Genomic DNA, 21,203 nt, shown 5'->3' with positions numbered 1-21,203 from the left:
TACCAAACACAGGCAACTGGTTGAGAATAGTGTGATATTACTTTTAAAGCAATTTTATGTAAAGTGTTTGCGTGAAAATTTGTAAAATTTTATTTTAATGAGGGACCAGATCCATATCTAAGTTAAAAAGTAACTAAATATCATAGTGAGTTTTGCACTGGCAAGCACACTCACAGAAAATTTTATTGTTTACTGTTATTGCACAACATCTTTATAATATCTGCTTTAGTTTGAAAATATAATGTTTTTTGTCTGGCTATGTTGTCTCAGAGTGTTATATGGACATTGGTGACACATACAATGGAAAACGGGCAAAAACACGCTCTGGCCTCCCTTGTGCTCCATGGAAAGACCACAGTGAAAGGTAAGAGCTGTCCATTCATGTCTACACTGCAAAATAAATGTCTGTGTATGTTAATTTCAGAGTAAATATTAGATTTTTTTTAATCGATTGAGCGATCGATTGAGACAAGAAACTGATTTTTTACAGTCCTTCAGTATGGACAAACATTTAGTTTTCTATATGAATTTTCCATATTAAGCAGAACCACAATTTATATCAGTGCAGCACATAGATTCAGTCATGGACATTCACTCAGTTTCCATGGAAACCAAACTAGGTCCACCTCTTGCTATGCAGGATCTCAAGGACAATCCCATGATGCCTTTGTGCCACTTTGTAAGGGGAACAAACTGCATTTAATCATCAGGTTCAAGGGTAAATCACAGCAAGTTCTCGTTAAACTGGTGAGAGTGAATAAATGGGACAGATGCTTTGTGAAATATCTCATGTTTTTAAAATATATGTAAGCATAGGGAGCTATCAAATATGCATTCACAGTTACGTACTGCCATACTTGAGTGTTAAATAGCAAGGGTTTAAATTTGTTCCTGCCAGGTGTGGTCTATTTCCTCTAATGCAGTTATGGTTTTGCCTGTGTTTAATGTGCACTGGCACATTATCAGTGAGCGTGCATGTGTAAGTCTCAGAGGAGTCGAGCAATCATTTCCGCAAAAGGTCTGTGTTGTTTCTGCCATCCACACTCACCCTGAGATGTGTGGCGTTAAATAACTTCCTGCTTTATGAACAAGTTCCAGGTCAAAGGTCGACCTTTCCAGAACCCTGCCAGCTCATTGATGCAAAGCTCAGGGATTGTCAGGTTGCGTTTGTCTTCGTTGAGAAAATAAGACCCTCACGGTTTTCTGAGGAAGAAAAACACGTTTTAGTGCAGGACCCCCATTCTGAAGAGCTCTAATTGATGGTAAATGTGGAACAGTTGGAGTGACTCAATTCCCTAAAAATTGTAGGCAGGCCAACCCAGCTGGAACTGGATTCTTTAGAGCCACACTCTGACCCCTTTCCTCACCCTAACCCTTCTCAATGAACACATCAAAGTCAATCAGCTCCTTTATTTGGCCCGCAGCCTGTGAGCCGCCATGGCCGGGTTGCAAAGGTCACTGTTGGACGCGCATTAGGCGTAGATTGTTTACATTGTATGAACCCTTGAGTAGCACGGCAAGAAAACCACTGGTGTCATGCATGTGCTCTTCATTGTAGCACTTCTGGTCTCTGGTGAACGTTTGGAGAATTGTAGCATCTGTGGATCTTCCTGAATCTGAGTGATAATGTGGAAAAGCTTGGGAAAGCATATCATGAGTAATGCACAAGCTAAATACTTCACCTTGCCTCCTGGGAGGAGCTCCACACAGCTGGGGCTTAAGATGAACTTATGAGAAGAAGATGTTTCTTTGGACTCTTCTTCTAAATGGATTTAGATGTATTGTTTTGTTACAAACACTGGATAGACTGTTTGATTCGTGTTAAACAACCCTGGGTTTGCCTGAATGATGCACCTGATTTGAATGTTTATATTAACCTGATTTTTTTACTCTGTTTTTAAAGCTGCACATCTTCTGTTATAATGATGAGATTTGTTTTTGTTCTCAGTAGTGAAAGAGATGCGGACTTGCTGATGGCTGAACATGCGGGGAACTTCTGCAGAAACCCGGACAAGGACAAACATGGCCCGTGGTGTTATACCAACAGCTCATTCATCCCCTGGGATTACTGCTCGCTCAAACCCTGTGAGTGAGCTGCATGTTGTCTGTGCTAACATTACAACCTGATTTTAGACCTTTGGGTTCACGAAAAATGCTGCTTGAAACATGAAGAGTCTAACATAAGCTGAGGAATATGGGGCTAATTTAAACCACTGAACCCCCAAAAGCAAAATGCTAAAAAGATATTTCCTAAAATAGACTAAAATTATGTATTTTATTAATTTAGAATGAGCTATGTCAGAGGTGTATAGTTAGAGCAGAACATAAAAGTATAAAAAAGAAACACTTTTCCAAGACCATTTCATTTGAGACTACAAACCATTGCAAAGCTGCAAATTATTGTAATGTAAGTTATTTCTCAAAAATGTATCTAATATGTTGATTTGATGCTCAAGAAACATTTCTTGATTTGATTTGATGCTCAAGAAAACTATGAAAGCCTGTTTCCGCCACTAAATAAAAATACAAAAAGGTAATTGCGACTTTTTATCTCACAATTCTGACTTTTTTTCTTGCAATTGCGAGTTTACATCTTGCAATTCTGACAATTCTCACAATTGTGTTATGAAGTCAGAATTGCAAGATGTAAAGTCAGAATTGCGGGATATAAACTCACAATTTCGAGAAATTAAGATATAAACTTTTTTTTTGTTTTTTTGCAATTGTGAGTTTATATCTCAGTTATTTTTTCTCAGGATTTTGAGATATAAACTTGTAATTGTGAGTTATAAAGTCCTCTTAAGAGGAGAAAAAAGACTGATATGTTTTTAGAATTGGGAATTTATATCATGCAGAATAAAACTCAGAATTGGCAGTTATATCTCTCAGTTTTGACTTAACGCGCAATAGCAAGTTTATATCACGCAATTCTGAGAAAAAGTCAGAATTGTGAGATGCAAACTTTTTATTCAGTGGCTTAAACAGGCTTCCATAGAACACAGATGTGTTGCTTAATATTTTCAGAATTCTTTGATGAATATAACTTTTTTTAAACATTTCTTTATTTAAAATAAAAATATTTTTAACATTATAAATGTCTTTACTGCCACTTTTGATCAATTTAATTTGTTCTTGCTGATAAATTTATTTGTTTCTTAAAAAAAAAAAAATACAACCTTTTAAACAGTATTGTAATAGTTCACTCATTCACTGAATAATTTGAAGTGCCTCTGGAGTTAAGAACTTGCTCACTCAATTGTTTGTAGCATTGTTGGAAGTTTTATACTTAAGTACAAGTAATGTCACTAACTTTCATTTGAGTCTATCTATCTTTACTTATATTAAAGTATTGCAGTTGATTTCTTTATACATTACAGACAATAACCATATTTTGGACCATTATGTACCCACATATGCTTTTTTTGACTTGCACTCTCATCACTGACACAGCAGACTTGTGTTGAACATGTAGGCCATGTGTTACGAATCTACATACGGCACATCGATCACTCACACACACACATGCGCACACTTTCCACAGAGGTTTCAGTTTAATTAAAGAGTGTAAAGTCCAGGTGGCTCGGACTGTCAGCACTCCCTCTGTCTCTGTCACACACACATACTCACATGTATAAGTTAAGCTTCAGTGCTGCGCAGGTCTAACTGGTCCCACATGCTAGACCAGACTTGTCCAGTGCTAAAGACCTCACACACTTTCACTCAAATTATACTCTAAACAGCCATCACTGGTGACCACATCTTTTTTTTTCTCATGCCTATTCATTGCTTAGAACAAAAATAAGCTTTATTTCCTTTTCCTTCCTTTTTAGGTGAGCCCTCACATAACAATCTACCACCAAAAGGTAATCATGTCTTTCAAGTGTTGTTAAGCTGTGCAGATTTCCATCTGATAATCTTTTGCATTAGAAAGATTATTTCAAAAGCACATTTGTGAATTTGTGTATTTTTCTGTATTCTGATAAACTTCTATGTCACCCCTCATTTTGTGTTTTCACTTCTCTTTACAGATGAGGGTACAAAGACCTCATGTTTTGTTCACAAGCAGGTGAGAATCGTCGGTGGTGGGCCTGTCCGGATTAAAGAAGGCAGCTGGATAGTCAGCATACAGAGAGGGTAAGTAATTTGCAAAATATGTAGATAACATTGTAAAATAATATCATTAACAAAAATTATTTGTGGTTCACTAAGAATTGGTAACTCAAGACTTACTCATGTGTATTTATTGAAAGGTGAAGAATTACCAGTTTGTCATTATAGTAAGACTTCATTGACTATAAAGCATAGTTATTTGGAATTTGCTTTAAATTATTTTATTCCACAGTTTTCTTTTGTCAGAAATGTCAGTTTTTAAAATGACTTTTTATTATTATTTTATTACTTTTATTAGTTATTATTTATTTATTTATTAACATTCATTAATTTATTCATTAACATTTTATATTTTTAAGTAAACATATCAAGCATAAGGGGCTTATATAATTGTATATAATTAATTTATATAATACATTATATAATAATTATTTTTAATTGTTTAAAGAAAAATAATTTATATAATGTAAAAATTATAATTTAATATTTATTATAATATATATATACAGTGTATACCTCCATGAGTATTGGAACAGTAAAGACAAAATTGCTTTGTTTGCTGTGGAGTCAAGTCATTTGGAAATATGTTTAAAAGATGAATATGAGACAAATCTATAGAAGGTCACATTTTATTATTTGCTGTTTTAACACATACATTTTTTTTTTCTTCTCAACCTTTATTTTTACAGGCAAGTCATTAAGAACAGGTTCTTATTTACAATGGCGGCCTGACAAGTGGAATGACCACTTAGGGAAAGGGAAGTAGGGCTAAAATAAATACAGAACATTAGAAACACAGGTTAGCATTTACATAAATACATATTAAAACATCACACATCATCAATCTATTTACTGTATAAAAAAAAATAAAAAAATAAAAAAATTTAAAAAAAAACCTTAGATAATTATGTAGTGAAGCAACTGCATTTGTCCGTGAACAAGTATGATATACTAGTTTTGAAGGATGAAATTGGAATTAGTTTATCTAGTTTGAAAATGTTTTGCAGAGCATTCCAATCGCGAGCGGCAGCAGATTGAAAAGATGTAAGACCAAACGCAGAATTAGTTTTGGGAATGCTTAGTTGAAGATGAAGTGAGGACCAAGTGTTATATGTGACGGGCTTTGGCTGCAGCAGGTGACCTAAGTAAGGAGGTGAGTGGCCAAGAAATGTCTTGTAAATGTAGGTGAACCAGTGTATTTTACGGCGATTGTGAAGGGAGGGCCAGTTAACAGATGAATATAAAGCACAGTGGTGTGTATTGAAGGGTGCATTTGTGGCAAACCTGATAGCAGAATGATAAAGAGCGTCAAGTTTTGAAAGAGAGGACTTGCAAGCAGCCCTGTATATAGTGTCTCCATAGTCTAACATGGGTAGAAGGGTCATTTGAATGAGAGTAAGTCTGGCAGAGGTGGTGAATGAAGAGCGGTTTCTGTAAAGGAAACCAAGTTTGGCTTTGACCTTTGATTGCAGCTTTGATATGTGAATGGTGAAAGAAAGTGAAGTTTCCAACCAGATGCCCAAGTAGTTATATGCAGTGACTACCCTTGCAGGTAGTGATGTTAAGTGCAGGAGGAGGCGTAGTACCCTTACGGTAAAACCACATTATTTTTGTTCTGGAGGTATTGAGAGTGAGTTTGAGATGTGTAAAAGACTGCTGTAGTTGGTAAAAGCTATCTTGCAGGGTAGCTTGAACAGCCTCAGGGGAGGAACCTGTGGCATAAAGGATTGTATCATCAGCATATAAGTGAATGAGTGAATTACCAACTGCCTGGGGAATGTTATTAATATAAATTAAGAAAAGAAAATGTTTTACCAAATAAAAATAACAGCACTTTTAGAGTTCATCCCACTATTTGATGTGAACATAAGTATTGGGACACCCCCAGGGCATCCAAGATGTAGGTGACTTGTTTCTTCAGTAGAACACAAATTATGATTTTTAGCTTCAGTCGTTGCAGCCTCTCAGCCATACAATGCATGGCAATGGTAACAGAATCTATGAGAGTAAAAAAAAACATGCACAGATAAATCCATATTAAACCCTGCGGCTCGTGACGATACATTGATGTGTAAAGACACAAAATGATCGGTCTGTGCAAGAAACTGAACAGTATTTATATAGGTTTTGTTTTTTTTTACCTCTGACTCACGCAATGTCCGAACTGTTAGAACTCTTGTGAACGTGCGCCACTGCAGCAAGCGTGTGGGGCAGTCTTCTTCCTCTTGCATTATGCCGGATCACAGACTTATAAGTGCATTACCACCACCTATATCTCAAATGCACCATTGACACTCTATCTACAATCTCAATTAGGAGTGTCAATGGTCTACTTGAAAGATAGGAAACTAAGTAAAAAAAAATTTTTATAAATATTACATTCTGTAGTTTTGTCTCATATTCACCTTTTAATCATATTTACAGTTCCTCTTCAGGAACTCGAGCTGCGTCGAAGCGCTTTGGGGAACGCGTTCAGCGTACGCGACTCTGAATATCGTGTGTAATCAGTCCAATGGAAGGGCGTGACGTCACCGACGTGGTGACGTAAGCGACCAGGAAGCTATAAAAGCATGTGCCACGCAGCTGGCGTCAGCTTCGCGTCTTTCAGCAAGCGCTCTGTGTGTGAATGTCATTTGTCCGTCTTGTGAGTCTTATTTACTGTTGTCTGTCCAGTTAAAAGAGCTCCTAGACATGCCAAAAAGCAAGGCGAAAGTTAAGCACTCAGATGGCGATTCCAAATCGCGTTATAGGCTGTGTGTTCCTCCCTGCCCGAGATATATAACGGGTGGGGATACACACAACCTGTGCGTGGTTTGCCTGGGTTCGAAGCACGCTGAGTCGGCTCTCGAGGGGGCCGACTGCCCGCACTGTGAGCGAATGTCGGTGCGGCTGCTTCGTTCCCGGAGGGCCCTCTTCGAGGAGGGGGCCTTCGCCAGCGTTCCCCGCGGTGCTGGTCCCGCTTCTGTCGAGGCAGAACGGCGGCTGCACTCGTGGGGTTCGCAAGTCGATCTGGTAGAGGGAATGGAGACGGGCCAGTCCCTATCTCCTTCCACTTCTGCCAGATCCGGCACCCAATCCCTAGAGTCGGAAGCACGCACAGCGGTTCCTTCCACTCAGGGTGAGGGATCGACGCTCCGCCTCTCTTCCTCCGAGGAGGTCGATGTGGAGTCGCTCGATAGGGATTCGCTACCCCACTCGCTACAGTATGAGGAGCTCTTAGAGGTGGTTACTCGCGCGGTGGCCAAATTAAGTATCGATTGGCCCGCCGAAAAGTCTACCGAACCGCAGAGAAGCAAGCTGGATGAACGCTTCCTGCGCGCGAGTCAGCCACCTCCCAGCCGGGGCCTTCCATTTTTTCCCGACCTGCATGATGAGATCGCCAGGTCGTGGAAACGTCCATTCTCGGCCCGCCTCTACATCCCCTCGTCTGATTACTACGAAAATGTAGTGGGGATGGGAGAGCACGGTTATAGAGCGATGCCCCGGGTGGAACAGACGCTTGAGAGCTATCTGTCCCCTGGCGCGGCATCGTCTCTGAAGGCCCCCGGCATTGCCCTCAAAGCCACTACGAACAACTTCGGCTTCGCCCGCAAACAGGCGGCGGCGTTCCATAAGTTCCTCCCTCGTCGCTCCCTCGGGGCATCTGGGAAGGAGATGCCCCAGCCGCACCCTAGCTCCTCACACCGCGAGGCCCAGAAACAGAGCGTCGCCTCTCGTGCTCCTCCGCGTCGGGAACGAGAGTCTCAGTGACGCTCTAGGCCGAGGTCTTCTAAGCCCAAGTTAGATTTAAGGGCGGTTATCGAAGCTAAGAAGTCCTCGGCCAAGAAACCCTGACGCCAACGGCCCGGGGTTTCAGAGGGCAGCCTCCGCTGGGGTAGAACGGTACACACCGCAGTCCACGGTGCCCGTCCCACCTCAGTGCCCTCTAGGGGTCGTTCTGCCAACCCTGCCAGTGCTCCAGGGCGCAGCGGCCCCGGGCGAGCATCGTTCTCAGTATCCTCCGCCCGTGCGCGTAGCGGGGCTGGGACGCTATGTGCAAACCCCCGTTTGAACCTATTCAAGATATCTCAGACAGACAAAAACCTATTTTCTGTTGGCTATTACCTCTCTGCGGAGAGTATGAGATCTTCAGGCCCTCTCGATGGCCCCTTCTTATCTTGAGTTTGCACCAGGCATGACTAAAGCGTTCATATACCCTCGAGCGGGATATGTTCCCAAGGTTCCCTCTGTTACACCACGACCTGTAGTGCTGCAGGCCTTCTGTCCTCCTCCCTTTCGGGAGCCCGACCAGGCGAAGCTAAACTGTATGTGTCCGGTTCGAGCACTAGACGCATACGTCCACAGAGCTGCCCTGTGGAGAAAAACTGACCAATTGCTTGTGTGCTACGGTCCCCCCAAGAGGGGTTCTCCTGCTTCTAAGCAGACTATTAGTCGTTGGATAGTCGAGGCTATCAACATCACCTATGAGTCCTCTGGTCGTCCCCCGCTGTCGGGAGCCAAGGCTCACTCTACTCGGGGTATGGCGGCCTCTAAGGCCTTCTTAGCAGGTGTATCCATGCTGGACATCTGCAACGCTGCGGGGTGGTCCACGCCCTCTACATTTGTTAGGTTCTATGGCCTAGATATGCCAGTCACTCCAGGCGCTTCTGTCCTCCTGTCCTGAGCTGTGCTCCTCGGATACACACCAGGCAGGGGTTTGGTAGTCTGGCGGCGTTAGGACTCGTTCCCCAAAGCGCTTCGACGCAGCTCGAGTTCCTGAAGAGGAACGTCTCTAGGTTACGTATGTAACCCTAGTTCCTCGAGGGAACGAGACGCTGCGTCTCGGAGCCATACCCCCGGCACCCCTGCCGGCGCTTGCTGGTACTCGAAGCTGACGCCAGCTGCGTGGCACGTGCTTTTATAGCTTCCTGGTCGCTTACGTCACCACGTCGGTGACGTCACGCCCTTCCATTGGACTGATTACACACGATATTCAGAGTCGCGTACGCTGAACACGTTCCCCAAAGCGCTTCGCCGCAGCGTCTCGTTCCCTCGAGGAACTAGGGTTACATACGTAACCTAGAGACGATTTCTTGACTCCACAGCAAACAGAGTAATTTTGTCTTTACTGTTCCAAAACTTATGTAGGGCACTGTATATATATATATACAGTCAAAGGTCAAATGTGAGTAAAAATCAGTGTTGGTGAGTATATGTAACAGTGTCAGTCGCCAGTTGGCGGGTAAAACTTTAATGAAATATAACAATGTAATGTAGTGAGAACAATATCCCATTTTTAAAAGGATTTGCTGTTTCTGACGTAAGCGAATTAAATAATGTTTTCTGAAGACAAGATCATTGTGATTGATTAGCTGTTATGTCATAAGCGGCAAGAGTGAATCAAATAATAGGATACAAACGGGCTGATAAGGTCAGAGCAGTGATGGCCAGCTTGTCCCTAGAAAAGTTTCTAATAAATTCTACCTGAGAAGATTAAGCTATTTCTTTTCGGAAGATTAACTTTTCCCTTCATAATTCTTCATAACCTGAGAATGCGGTGACACATACCTGGGGTTACGCCACAGAAACGGTGCAGTAGGCTATAGTTCAGCTGGTGAGCTTCAGACAGCTCACCAGTAGCGCTTCAAAGGACTAAAACACAAACACAATTGTCTAAATATGCAGTTTTTGCAAGTTACCTTGTAAACGTGGTCTTAAATGAGTTATAAAAGTCTTAAATAACCATAAAGAGTTGGGAGAAAATCGGATATGTGTCAAATCTGCATCATGTGCATCAGGTTTTAAAGAGACAGCGCCGATTTTAAAGCGAAACGTTAAGTTAAGTTACAGTAATTTTTCAAGATATTTGTGTTTCCCAAATCTTTGTATCCACTTTCTTTATATCAAACAGGTCCTAGAAAACAAATCACAGAGAGATTGAATGTAAAATTCCCTCCAAATAAAGTGCAGTTGTCCATGAAGTCAGTGTTACAGACAGCTTCTCCAAAGTAAAGCCCTGCGCTGTCATGTTTTATAATGTGAGAGAGTCATGTTGGAGATGCGTCACTGTCTGATGTCTCTCTGTCTCTTCAGGAGCACTCACTGGTGCGGAGGTTCTCTGGTCAGGGAGGAGTGGGTGCTGACAGACAGACAGTGCTTCTCGTCATGGTAATTATCTCCAGCCTTGCTGCACAGTCACCGTCGTGCCCTGCCCGTGACCTCTGGATTCTCAGGGTCATAGGGTCAATGATCAGTGGGCTTCCATAATTTGTCTTGAACATGTAACCCAACAAATCAAAGCTGCGGATGTTATAGAACATGCATCTTATAGCATGAAACATCCATATATCTACTTATCCACAAAAACAATACAGAGATCATATCAAGGGAATCAAATTTACCTTGAACTTTTGTGATAAGAAGATTCATTTTACTACAAAAACATACTTTAACATCATTCCTAGTTAAAATTAAAGCTGCAAAAATAAGCTATTCTAATCTTTTTAATTGCAAAGAGGCTGAAAACTTATTTTGGACTTGCCACATGCAGTTTTCTAATATATCTGATGCATATTGTTATAAAAAGCTGTTGGCATGAAAGACATTAAAAAATGTCCCATTTCATGTTGGAAAATATCAGAGAAATTGCTCATACCAAACTAAATAACTGGCACACACACACACACAAATGAATAATTTTGAATAATTTATGCCCAAAACTTGAAATCATACTTTTATGATATGCTTTGCCCCCCAGTGTGCCTGACCTATCAGAGTACAGAGTTTGGCTTGGTATATCCCATTTGAACGAGTCGGGTGAGAATGACTTCCACAGACAGGAGAGGAGAATCTCACACGTCATCTGTGGCCCGGAAGGCTCTAGTCTCGCCCTGCTCCGACTGGCTCAGTAAGGACTGCCGATTAATCAATATGTATATTATTAATATATTCCATCTCTGATCTTATTCCTTTGTTGTTGATGAAATGACCTCTCTGTTCCTCTTTCACACAGACCTGCACTCCCAAGAGAGCATGTCAGAATTATTCAGCTGCCTGTGGCAGACTGCAGAATTCAGGAGGACACCATATGCTCTGTGTACGGCTGGGGTGAGACCAAAGGTGGGTTCAACCTTAAGAGCCAGTCATCAGAGACTCCCCACCAACTGACAGCTTTACAGGCACACAACATTGCTGTCTTGCTTCCAGCCTAACACAACAACCACCCAGTGTCTTCAATTGACCATAAAGTTTGGTTCTTATGATAGCATGAATCCATTACCCAAACTTGTGTGTACACCAAGGAACAGCATTTGAATACATTGTAAAAATGGGAGCAGGGTAGGAAATTAACCAGGGCTTAGGGGGGGTCACAAAAATGCTGCAAATATTTAGAATGTGAAAGTAAAAAAAAAGTTATAGTTTTGTTGTGAGGCAACATTAACAAACAGCTTCCAAAATAATTCATGTTTATGATGACAGCATTTTGGAAGGTTTTGTGCTTCGGAACTACATAGCGTAACAGTGTGAAAGCAGGAGGGAAAGCACACAAATCTGAGTTCATATTCAAGTAAATGTGCCAAATATAGTCTCTAATAGAGTGTTTTCTGGCTTTCTCAGGCACTGGACATGAGGGAACGTTGAAAAGAGTTCATCTGCCCATAGTGAGCAATGGACGATGCCATCAGCTTCACAAAGGGAAAATTCCAATCAACAGTTCAAAACTGTGTGCTGGTGGCAAGAGAGATGAAGGAGTGTGCGAGGTGAGTTTATTCACTATATTTACTCTCTGCAGGAAGATCTACCATTCAAAATTTTGGGTCAGTAAGAGATTTCTCCTATTACATTTTGAAATATATTAAAATAGAAAATATGTTTGAACAAATAAATGCAGCTTTGGTGAGACTTCCTACTTTTAAAAATCTTCCGTCCTCAAACTTTTGAATGATTGAATGGCAACTTATTTTAATCACTGACTTATTGAGACAAATGCAATCTTATTTTCGAAATGAAACACATTATAAGGGTTTTGGTTGCACTTTAACCTTTATCATACCTTTTACCTTTTGTTTTTTGTATTTTTCATGCTCACAGAAAGACTATGGCGGCCCTCTAGTATGCCAAGAGAGTAACAGTAAAGTCATTGTCGGCGTGAGCATAAATGGCAGAGGATGTGCCCTACACAACCGGCCGGCCGTTTTCGTGAACGTGGCCTTCTATACTGGATGGATTCATAAAGTGTTCAGAAATTATCCAAACTCAGAAGTAAACAACTGATGGAGAACAAGCAGGATTGAGCATACAATTTGAGAATAAAATTTCCGAATCTCCATAAATCTGACAGGTTATTTCTTGATTTAAGAGTCGCCTGAACAGCTCTTTTTGAAAAAGCTTGGCCGAGAAACATATATTCAAAAACTACTCAAAGAGCTAGAACTGCGGCTGGAACTGTTGCTCTGAATTTAAGCAATTTGTTCACCTAATAATGCCAGAACCGCAGAGAGCTAGGAGGCGCTAGGAGACAGAGTCTCAAAGGCTAAATTCACAACTAGCCATATGGAAATATAAAGACTACTGGACCGAAGTGCGGACGAGCAGCCAGAATCTGTTTCAAGAATCAATAGCAATTCCTGGCCACCAACCAAAAACCTCAAGTCCTCGAAGAGAAATCTTGCTGCAGTGCGCTACAAAGCTTTCGTATGTACATTCAACCCACACATTACCCATCAAACTAACAATCTGGACTTCAGTTGGGATATTGGATTCAGAGACCTAACCCAAGTTTGAGTCTGGATTCAGACCAGGACTTGATATATGGATACAAATTCTCAGATCCCAACAGGAATCTGCCGTTCCCTCCTTTAGAAGTGTTCAAAGCTGACCGACGTACACATTTCGGCCACTCCTCATAGAGAAAGAGGGCTGTTATGATTACAAGTGCTTGTTGATATAAAACGATCATTAACAGTGTCATTCAAAAAGCCCCTCAATAAAGTATTAGCTGTTAGCTGTTAGCTAAATGTAGAACATCTTATGGGTAAAAGTATACACGGAAGGCTTTTTTGCGTTTGTGCTCCTGATTATACTTGAAAACACACATGAGAGAGGTCACTGTGTCCCTCAATAACACTTCCTCGTGTCGCCATTACAGATTGTTGTTTGGTCAGTGTAGGTGTTTATATAGTCAGAGGTGTTCCATCCATTTCTAGTGTTGATATTTTGTCCGCAAGCCTGAACGGAGATGACATGACCTGCTTGAAGTGACATGCAGCAAAAAAGTCGTAGTTGTCATAACATATCAGCATCAGAGGTTCCCATACACTCTGTTTGGTTTAGAGCGGAATTCAGAGGAGGATTTGAAAATGTGTGTTGTAAATACTGTGGTCATGGGAGTGGGGTAATCACTCCCAGTTCTTTCGTAGGTCTCATAGACCTTTATAAGAGGTTGGCCTCCTCCATTCCAGTGTCCTCATTGGGTGGTTTTATATATTTGTAAATATATCTGTATTAATTTCAAATGCACATTTTGTCAGTTGTGAAACTCAAGAACAGGTGTGATATTTTATGTTCATGCACATGTGTATGCGAGTATGTGTAATGCTGCAAAGATGCATTGAGGCCGAAAAGTGCATCTCTGCAGGACAGAGAGCAAAACGAGCACACATCTTGTGTTCTTGTAGACATCGGAATAAAGGGGAAATTTACCGATTAATTTAGCTGTTTTTCAGATCAGAGCCGGTGTAGGATAAATCTGAGTGATTTTCTTTCTTGTGTGGTCTTGGATTGCTCATTCCGTGAGCATCTCGTTCCCTCGCGCTGGCCTGCCTCCAAAAACAATCAGCTTGGGAAATTACCCCAAAAAATCATGTCGGCTTAAACAAATAGCTCTCTGAGTGATGGTTCATAAGTGTTTGTATTCCAACCACTCCCGATGCTAATTATGTTGGTTAAAATGAAGGATGAGTTTAATTTGTAAGAGTCCTAAGGCACAAGTCCTATGTAAGGACGTTGTTGAACACATTGAGATTAGTGTTACTAAAGCACAAGACAAGGCAAAAGATCCCTTCAGTGTTACCTCATTTGGCTTTAACATTTATCAAAACAAATGTTTTCGTGTAGTAGAGTTTTTTTTTTTACTTTAGAACAATATGAAACCTGTGTTTGAGGAAACCTAGAAGCTGCTGGATGATGAAGCGGCTTGTTCTGAACTTTTTGAGGAAGACTCGCTGAGGAACAAATTCAGTATTTGGTGCGAAAACCTGCATCGCATTCCATAACCATAATCCAATTGAACCAGCTGATAAAGGCATTGTCATTATTTTCAGTGCAAACATACCTCCTTTATGGATATGCATATTAGGCTAATTATGGAGTGTGTATTATTCACAAAACCCACCGATATTTGCCTGCTGCAATTAATGTCCCGGTACTGCAGTTAAATGACATTTCATTTTCAAGAGCTGTACATTATCTTTAGAACATGGCAGTACATGGTTTGCACTGTTTCTTCATTTACATAATGTCTTTTTGAATCATGAGCTAAAACTTGTAATATATATATATATATATATATACATATATATATATATATATATATATATATATATAAATGCTTTGTTAAATCATAATTATGAAATAAAATGTTATTTATGAGATGAAAAAAATATGGCAAAAAAAAAAACTAACAAAAAAAAAAATCATGATTGTGAGAGCAAAAGCCATAATTGTAATTGTAAAAAATTGTAGTTCAAATGACAATGTGTGATTATGAGGTCAAATAAGTGAATAATAAGTCATTCATGAGATAAAATCTCATGAATGAGAAAATTTTGAATCATTATTTTGAGATTAAATTCATTGACATAAAAAGTCAAAATTATGTCAAAAGTCATAACTGAAATAACTGACAAGAAAAATATGTAATAGTAATACAGAGGTCATTATTATGAGATCATATTTGAGTCATATTTGAGATACTCTAAATTATGACAGGAAATGTCAATTGTGAAAAAAGATTAATTTTATGACAGTTAGTTATGACAGTCAAAATGATGACAGGCATTATTATGACACAGAAAGTCAGAGTTCTGAGGTAGGCATAATCTTGACAGAAAGATATATTTGAGATAAATTATGCCCAAAAGTTGAAACTGACACGCATATTTCAGATCAATTTGAAATGGACATAAAAAAACAAATGTATTATGATGGTCACAATTATGACATAAAAAAGTCCGAATTATGATATAAAGAGTCAAAAGTATGATCTTTGTGTCAATTTTAGTTTTTGACAACTTTTATCTCGTATTAACTTTTTGTTATAATGTTGAGTTTTATCTCATAACTTTGACTTTTCATCTCATAAATATATATATTTTTTATTTTTATATCATAAGTCCTAAGTATGTACATAAGTATGATTCACCAAAGCATCTTATACTTTATGTGACAGAAATGGACTTTACATTAGGCAGCACATGCGAAAAAAAAAAAAAAAAGGCATGCGCACTTCAACTCTGAATTCTACTCTAAATGTCTGAAAAGGCCTGTGGCCCGCTATAGTTCATATGTGTTTGATAGATTGCTCCTCTCTCTGATGTTTATATGTGAGAAAGACGGCAGGTGAATGTATAGTGAGCTGCTAAGGACAATGTAAAGTTGTAAAATGTTGTCTTTGTACAGTGTGTTTAATGTCTCACCTATTCATGTACAGTAATATTCATACTCAATGTATTATTCACCTCTTATACCGACTACAGTATTTATCAACTTTGCCTGTGTTTGTGTTTATTAATATATATATATATATATATGTGTGTGTGTGTGTGTGTGTGTGTGCCTTCAGCATATCTGGCAAGTATCTTTTGAATAGCAATAAAAAGATGAAGAACTCAAGAAAAGAATAATATTAATAAAGAAAGTTTGCTCACACATCACCGAAAGTAGAAGGATCTTGCTGAGTTGATAGACAGAAATGTTTGTGTATGTCTCCCAAGTGCTTTAGATATGAGATTTTGTTCATCATTTAGCAGATACCCTGTCATCAAAACCCTTTTATAGTATACTGAATCCACAGATGGTCCGGAGCAGCCTGGGGTAAAGCACATCGAATTGAGATTTGTTTTACCCTGGAGTTTTTTGGATCCCCCTTTACATCACACAAATGCAAAGATTCAAATCCTTTGTCACACAGAAAAGTATTTTAAGAGGCTGTGCTGACCCTCTCTCTTTGTCCATTTACTTTCACATCAATGTGAAATTCTGCTGCCCTCTTCTGGAGGGTTATCTTCAGTGAGATAAGAAGGACTCTAAAATGTCCTTTAACTCTGCACGATCTGGTTACATTTTCTGTGGTGCTTCATGCGTAATCAGAATTATACCTCACAGTGTGACTTGTTAATGAAATCCCAAGTACAAGAATATTACAGAGACTATTTTTTGACTTGGACAAGTAGATAACTACCTAGAGAACCACACACACACACACACACATTAACCATTTAGAATACTTAAGCAACCATATAGCAATGCCCTGGCAATTACATCATGGTTGTGAGTTCCTTATTTTTTTTTCTTTAAGAAAATGTAAAAATCGAGTTTAATTTTGAGTTTCAAAGTTTCCCCTGCTGAAAAATGACAGCTAAAACCAGCCTAGCAGATACCTACTAGGCATTTGGACTTACTTATCATTTATCATTTGGAGTGTAAGGATTCAAAGACACTTTTTATTTTATATTATATTTTATTTTTATACTAAAGCAGATTGCGTTTCTATAAAGATAAATGCCTCCTTTCACTTGAGCATCCTGGTCTGAAGCCAAAATGTGATTGTTTTAGTAAAACACATGAACTGAATCCATTCATATTCTTTTTACTACCCACACAAGTGTGTGCAAACAAACAAATTAGTGATATGATGCATTGTGATTAATTTTGTTTATCGGTTCATTTTAAAACTTCAGACGTTCCGCTTGCAGCCAAAGAAGAACACAGAACCAGGGAAGGGCTTATTTTAGGGTTTTATTTGGAGGTGCTGAATGTACCATTTCCTCAAGAGTTAACGCCAACAGCACCCGGGGGTCGAATAAAAACACTTTTAAAAGCGCTGACCTGTTTCCTCAGCCTGTTTGCTCATAAAGCGAGGGTGTTAAGCACCGGTTTTATGGAGAGGGACGGGCCGGTTTAGGTGGAAAGTGGCTTTCGGGAAGATCTTCTCCACAGGGAAGCTGCGATAGATTAGAGAGGTGTGCAGTTACCTTGTGTTTAGCTCATCCAGGCCCGTTTTCCCGAGTTAACCTGGGGCTTTACAGGCCTTCGGGGCCGGACACTGCAGTGAAAGCGGCTATGCTAATTAACAGAACGGCGGGACAACCGGTGTCGTGTCCGTCAGATGGTGTAGTGTCAGTCTGCGACCGCTGGGTGGCGTTGATGCCACACCAATGATGAGACGGTTCTAACTTGTCCGCTAATGTAATAAAGGTATCTGAATTTTTAGTTTTGAACAGCTTGGTCGTCCCCCCCCCCCTCTCTCTTTGTTAAACCCAAGCAATTTATGTTTCCAGCCAGCCAGCAGTGGAAAGGAGTGATGTACTTTGATCTCTCTCTCCGTTCGGTTGACGCTGTGTGCTGAGGCTTTGTAGTGTGTGTCGTTTTGGCCTTGGCTAGGTTTTAATCATCGGTCTGAGCTCAGGGACAGCAGCCAGTACCCTGCAGGGGAGGCAATGCTAAAATTGAAGGTGGACAGATGAGTTAAATACAAGCTTACACAGCTCAGCTGGATCACATGACAAGAGCTTTTCACACAAGGACGAGGAGCTCAGCTCATAGAGCAGATCTAGTGGCATCTGGCACCAGTGCTTTGCTCTCAGGGTATACAGCAGACAATAAGTCAGATATTTTTGCCGTTGTTTTTGTGAAATATGATTACAATTTAAAAGAAGTGTTTTCTATTTGCATATATAAATGTAATTTATTCATTTGATGGCAAAGCTCCTGTCTTCAATGTCACGTGATTCTTCAGAACTCATTCTAATATGACGATTTGATTTATATTTTAAAAAATATAATGAAACAGAAAACAGATTTATTTCCATGATGTGGCATATTTTGAGTGAAATGGGATAATCGTTGAGAAAATGAATGTAGGTTGGGACTTGGTTTAATCCATCAAATGACTGGATTATGATTGGCAGTTCGTTTAATGAAAAGGTTTGCAAAATAATAGAATATGGTGATGTTTCCAAACAGGAAAATACTCTTTTTAAAAATATCATCTTTTGCATTCCACAGAAGTAATAAAGGCATACAGGTTTGAAACAGCAAGAGAGTCAGTAAGTTAATTATTCATTGCTCAACAATAATTTTATTCATTGTTTGGGTGAACAATACCTTTAATAAAGTAAATATGGCCCATTCTGATGTTACATTGACTGCATTTTAATTTCTAATTTTAGGCAAAATCAATGACATCATAGTCGTCATCATCATGCCCATTAACATTGCTCACATAATACCATTATGTATCATAATTGTCATTAAAGCAATAATCATCCTTATCACCGTTTTCACTGACACCATATTGTGCTCTTCTGCCGTATATATATTGTCCTTGCAGTCCTAATGGAAAGTAGAGGGCAGAGATTCTAGTTCCTGATTGGCTGACAGCTGGCAGTGAGATGCAGTTCAGATAATGAATCAGTCTCATTGTTTCATGTTTTCTTTTGTGCTTTAATAATCTCCTGACGCTCGCTGTAGACAGTGTCATATATTAGCTGATTAGTCTGAGACAATGTGTCATTGTTGTCTCAAGAAGATCATAAATTGCGGCCCACTTCATGTGACGCAACGTGTGGCCTTGTGATCGTGTAGCAAATCAAATAAAATCATTAGTCCAGTATGGAAGACTCCAAACAAACAGGCATCTACTGGCATCTTTGATTCCATGAAGAACTTTTAGCATCCATGGAGACTTTCCACTGCACAAAAGGTGCTGAATAGTTAAAATAATAATAATAATAATACTAATAATAATAATAAAGTTCATTAGGTTATTAAAATGTGCTTCATCTTTTTTAGGTTTATGTTCTTTTCTCCTCTGTACAAAGGCACTCTCTTTAGAACATACCACATTGGTGTTTTGAAGAAGTTGTAGACTTTAGTCAGTGTATATATATGTCTGCTCAGTTGAAGGTGGTTTTTTGGGGGAAGAGCTTTCCCAGTTTAGAGAGAATTTGATTGGACAAACATCAGTGCAGCGCAGGATGAGTCATCAATGTTTTTGGCCAGTTTTGGAGATTTGCTAAAAGTTTGTCAGCATTTAGGCTTTACAAACCTTAAAAAAAAAAAATGGTTTCCTTTCGAAGGACCCTTTTCCTAAAAAAATAAAAAATAAAAATAAGCCCCATGTATTCTGTGTGTAAAAGATAGCAAGGTTGATATTATATTACTGTATATTATTTTGGAATAATATAAACAAATGTAAAAATGCAAATAAAAAAAAATAGAAAAATGTAAATTTTTTACCTTTGGTGAGAACAAATTTCCATATATTTCCGAAATTAAATAATTGGTTTTATGTTTTAACAAATAATAAAAATATTATCTGAAAATATTCTTTATTTAGTAGCCATATTTTTCTGTCCCTTATAAATATTACATGTATAATTCTTAAATATTTTCAATATTTATTTCAATATTTAAAATACTTTTTAATGCTTTCCCACATCCTCCTTTAAGACATTAGTGCACTTTCTTCCAATTTCCCATCATCCAACACTGGGAGTCGACCTGCAGGCTCTGCCTTCCAGCTGAAGTCAGTGAGAATACACTCCTCGGTCTCTGTTCGCTTCTGCCTGTCTGATGCTCTGAGGTGTAAAATAATAACAGATATGTGCCGTCTAAGGTAGAAAACATCCACGTAGATATCGAGCAGAGGAAAATCAATATGTGTCGAGCACGACTATCTCAACCTGAGACCCCGGGCTGGCGTTTGAATGTGGTGTGGGCGCCAGGCGGAGGATGAATGTCAGTCAGCAGTTGGTCGTCATGGAGACTCAGGGGCCAGGTGGCAGGTGTCCTGAGGTCATCACGCAGCCAATCAGGGCTTAATGATGTGTGAATGAGACTTGACCAAATCATCACTCTATTGGCGCAGAGAAAGGTCTGCATCAACATGTGGAAAATAGCAGTGAACTGTGGAAATGAATGTTTTAACCAAATCTGTAGTCCAGCTTTATGAGTACACCAAGGCACCAATATAGCAGGGAATTCATCTGTCAGACATGTTGAAATGCCAGCTGTTATGAATGTCCTGTGGCCTGAATCATAATTTATAACCTGTCAGTCTGTGCAGCTGAGTAGAATGTATTGCTGTGAAGACATACAACGCAAAATGGCAGCCTATAGGTAGAAAAGGTTTTAAAATGAGCGCAAGATTGTATGAATGAATGTTTATCTTTAAAGTTTATCACTATTTGGAATCATGGGTGAATAAAATCTGGAATACTTCTAAATATAAGAAGTAAGTACTACAGTAAGTGGCATATTACTACAACCTTAAATTGAGCATGATGAAAGACATTTGCACCCTAATACTACACTGAAAGAAAAATGGTCAAATAATTTTTCCTCAGAAATTGCTAGTAAATTTCACAAATAAGTACAAAGAAGCAGCCAGTAACACGATGAATAAAAGGTGACATTTTGAAGTACAGTGGTCAACATTTGAAGTGGATCAAAATCTTTCAAAACCAAAATGCATTCTTGTCTTAGAACAACTTTGATGAATATCTTTGATCCACTTCAAATGTTGACTACTATAGAAAAACTGAAGTAGTATTTTCTTGTTAAATGTACTCCAATAATTTACATTTTATTTACAGCTTCAAAAAATATTTTACAATGTACGCCAATATGTACACGGATTTTCGATAAGAAGAAACATTGTGTCTATATATATATATAAATGTTCCATGCAAAAATGTATTGAAATGTCTAACTGTTTAACCTTCATGTAGCTACATTTTATTCCAAGATGAATGCAGTGCAGCTCTATTTAGTGCTAATTAATTTAGTTATTTCTAAGAACTGCTGATTTATTATCAGTTCTGTAAAAAGGA

The 21,203-nt window shown here is 39.2% G+C and overlaps 1 protein-coding gene across 1 annotated transcript in view; it reads left to right on the top strand.

Annotated features, from left to right (window-relative positions):
* Positions 1 to 14,638, top strand: part of hgfb (hepatocyte growth factor b) — a 32,792-nt gene extending 18,154 nt beyond the window's left edge. Inside the window, exons 10-18 of the mRNA XM_059506779.1 lie at positions 271 to 364; positions 1,949 to 2,085; positions 3,831 to 3,863; positions 4,029 to 4,134; positions 10,183 to 10,257; positions 10,847 to 10,996; positions 11,102 to 11,208; positions 11,707 to 11,849; positions 12,181 to 14,638. Coding sequence (XP_059362762.1) covers positions 271 to 364; positions 1,949 to 2,085; positions 3,831 to 3,863; positions 4,029 to 4,134; positions 10,183 to 10,257; positions 10,847 to 10,996; positions 11,102 to 11,208; positions 11,707 to 11,849; positions 12,181 to 12,363 — 1,028 coding nt within the window. The 3' untranslated portion in view covers positions 12,364 to 14,638. The remainder of the gene's footprint in view (positions 1 to 270; positions 365 to 1,948; positions 2,086 to 3,830; positions 3,864 to 4,028; positions 4,135 to 10,182; positions 10,258 to 10,846; positions 10,997 to 11,101; positions 11,209 to 11,706; positions 11,850 to 12,180) is intronic.
* The last annotated feature ends 6,565 nt before the right edge of the window (positions 14,639 to 21,203 follow it).

The sequence above is a fragment of the Carassius carassius genome, chromosome 23 (assembly GCF_963082965.1).
Source record: "Carassius carassius chromosome 23, fCarCar2.1, whole genome shotgun sequence".
Lineage (NCBI taxonomy): Eukaryota > Metazoa > Chordata > Actinopteri > Cypriniformes > Cyprinidae > Carassius > Carassius carassius.
Note: the sequence above shows the minus strand (reverse complement) of the source record. Positions and strands in the feature narration are given on the sequence as shown.